Genomic DNA, 1950 nt, shown 5'->3' on the forward strand with positions numbered 1-1950 from the left:
GATGCCACCCGCCATAAAACGAAGAAGAAGAAGAAGAAGAAGAAGAAGAAGAAGCACCACACCCTGTACGCTCACTTTTGTTTTCGCTTTACCTCGAAATGTTTGAATGTATGATGTATTGCATTTATTGAATATGTCAAATTTACAAATACGGTATTTGATGCTAAGACTACATACATGAATGTTTTCGGGATATTGAAGAAGCGCCTTCAGTCTACCAGCCAGCGAGAGCGTCATAAGATGTCGTCATCAGAAACTAGCAACAAAATGGTGGAAAGACTGAACATGAAAGCGAGTCTTTTGAGCATATTTGGTAAGGTGATGGTCAGTACACGATTGTGTTCTGTTCGAGACGATCACCTGGTCATATTTGAAACAATTAACAACAATAATTACAAAACATTGCGAATGCCCAGAGTAGCTCTCTGGTACAACGTTGTGTAACTTATTTTTATCTTCGCAGGTATTTGTTCTTTTCTTACATATGGAAATACATGCGGTCCAAGTGAATATAAATCTGCTGATGAAGAATGTTGTCCAATGTGTAATGTGGGTAGGTTAACTAACCAGTAATGTAAAGTACAAACAATGAGAAACAATGCTGCGTATTGTGTGCAATATACAAAATACTACTAAATCACCTATAACATTTTATACATACTAAACTCTTTAAATACAATCATAACCAAAGTAATTCAAAATTCATATACACCATTTGTGTGTAATTACCTTTGGGTGCAGATCTGCACTCTTTCCAGATAATGTTACCTTATACCCTCTCGTCTCCTCTTCAGTAGCCTGTACCTCCCACTACACCCTCTGTACATCTCAGAACTTACATTTTATATCTCTCGGGTAAAACATCATCACTTGATGTTTGTGACAAGGAGGGGCACTATGGTATAGCCTTCTATTGGTCCAGGGAGATGGACTCATAAACTTTTAGTCCAGGAGATCCTTGAATTGCTTGGTCACCTTAGTGTTGTGTGTTAATATTAGTTTTTTGCAGGGTCAGTGGTGTACCGTCACTGCACTGGTGATTTCAGTACCACATGTATACCCTGCGCTCCAGGAACATTCATGAGTCAACCCAATGGTCTTGATAAATGCTTTCCATGCAAACACTGTGCTGAAAGTATGGTTTTATTTTTATTTTTTATCTTCAAAATTTGTAATTTTACATTATTGTCTATGTAAACGTGTTGCTATATGTGCTCTTAGGTCAAGGCCTTTACATCCAGAGTAAATGCACTAGAATACAAAACACCATCTGTGATGTACTTGATGGATATTACTGCATTGATTACTCCGATTCACAGTGCCGTCATGCTGAAAAACACCGTGTTTGTAAACGAGGACAAGAAACAAAAACATCAGGTACTGTTTCTGAATGCTCAAAACCTATGTATATTTTTCCCCACATAATTTGAAGTCTATGAATCTTCCTACAGTTTAAGGTTATTTTAGAAAATGCTTACTCTCTGTCTGCTTGAAGGAACAAAAACATCAGATACAGAATGTGTGCACTGTGCTCCTGGGTTTTATTCTCCATCTGGGCTGAACTGCACCAAATGGACAGAGTAGGTAAAGTTTTTTTGTGCTATGTCTTGTTTGCATTTTTGTTGTTTATTCAGTATTGCCATTTTTTCTAAGCTGTGCAGCCAGAAATGGCATTAAAGTTGAAGACGGGAGTCCTGTAAAAGATGTCAGATGTGTACAGAAAAGGAAAAGATACTGTCTTGTAGCTTTATGTCCCCCTGTCATATGTGCAGCTGTTATAGCAGCATTATACAGAAGGGCACACTCAGAAGCTCAGACAGTCAATAATGGTGAGTGGATACAATTTTTTTTTAAATTAAATTAAACTCACTTTTAGCAATTTTATGGAAAAGCAAAAAAAAAAATTTTTTTTATTTTATATTGCTATGTTTTTATGCTTATTGCACTACA

At 36.8% G+C, this 1950-nt stretch overlaps 1 protein-coding gene across 2 annotated transcripts in view; it reads left to right on the forward strand.

Moving 5' to 3' along the window:
* The first annotated feature begins 29 nt into the window (after positions 1-29).
* The window catches only part of LOC107569117 (tumor necrosis factor receptor superfamily member 14-like), a 3070-nt gene continuing 1149 nt past the window's right edge, over positions 30-1950 (forward strand). The window contains exons 1-7 of one of the 2 annotated variants that reach the window (XM_016255116.1): positions 37-65; positions 169-313; positions 464-553; positions 1010-1135; positions 1222-1377; positions 1496-1580; positions 1654-1829. In XM_016255116.1, coding sequence (XP_016110602.1) covers positions 178-313; positions 464-553; positions 1010-1135; positions 1222-1377; positions 1496-1580; positions 1654-1829 — 769 coding nt within the window. In that variant the 5' untranslated portion in view covers positions 37-65; positions 169-177. Of the gene's footprint in view, positions 314-463; positions 554-1009; positions 1136-1221; positions 1378-1495; positions 1581-1653; positions 1830-1950 lie in introns of both variants that reach the window. The other variant, XM_016255115.1, reaches the window with a different exon arrangement.

This window comes from Sinocyclocheilus grahami, unplaced genomic scaffold (genome assembly GCF_001515645.1).
Source record: "Sinocyclocheilus grahami isolate Dianchi unplaced genomic scaffold, SAMN03320097.WGS_v1.1 scaffold1313.1, whole genome shotgun sequence".
NCBI classification, from domain to species: Eukaryota; Metazoa; Chordata; class Actinopteri; order Cypriniformes; family Cyprinidae; genus Sinocyclocheilus; species Sinocyclocheilus grahami.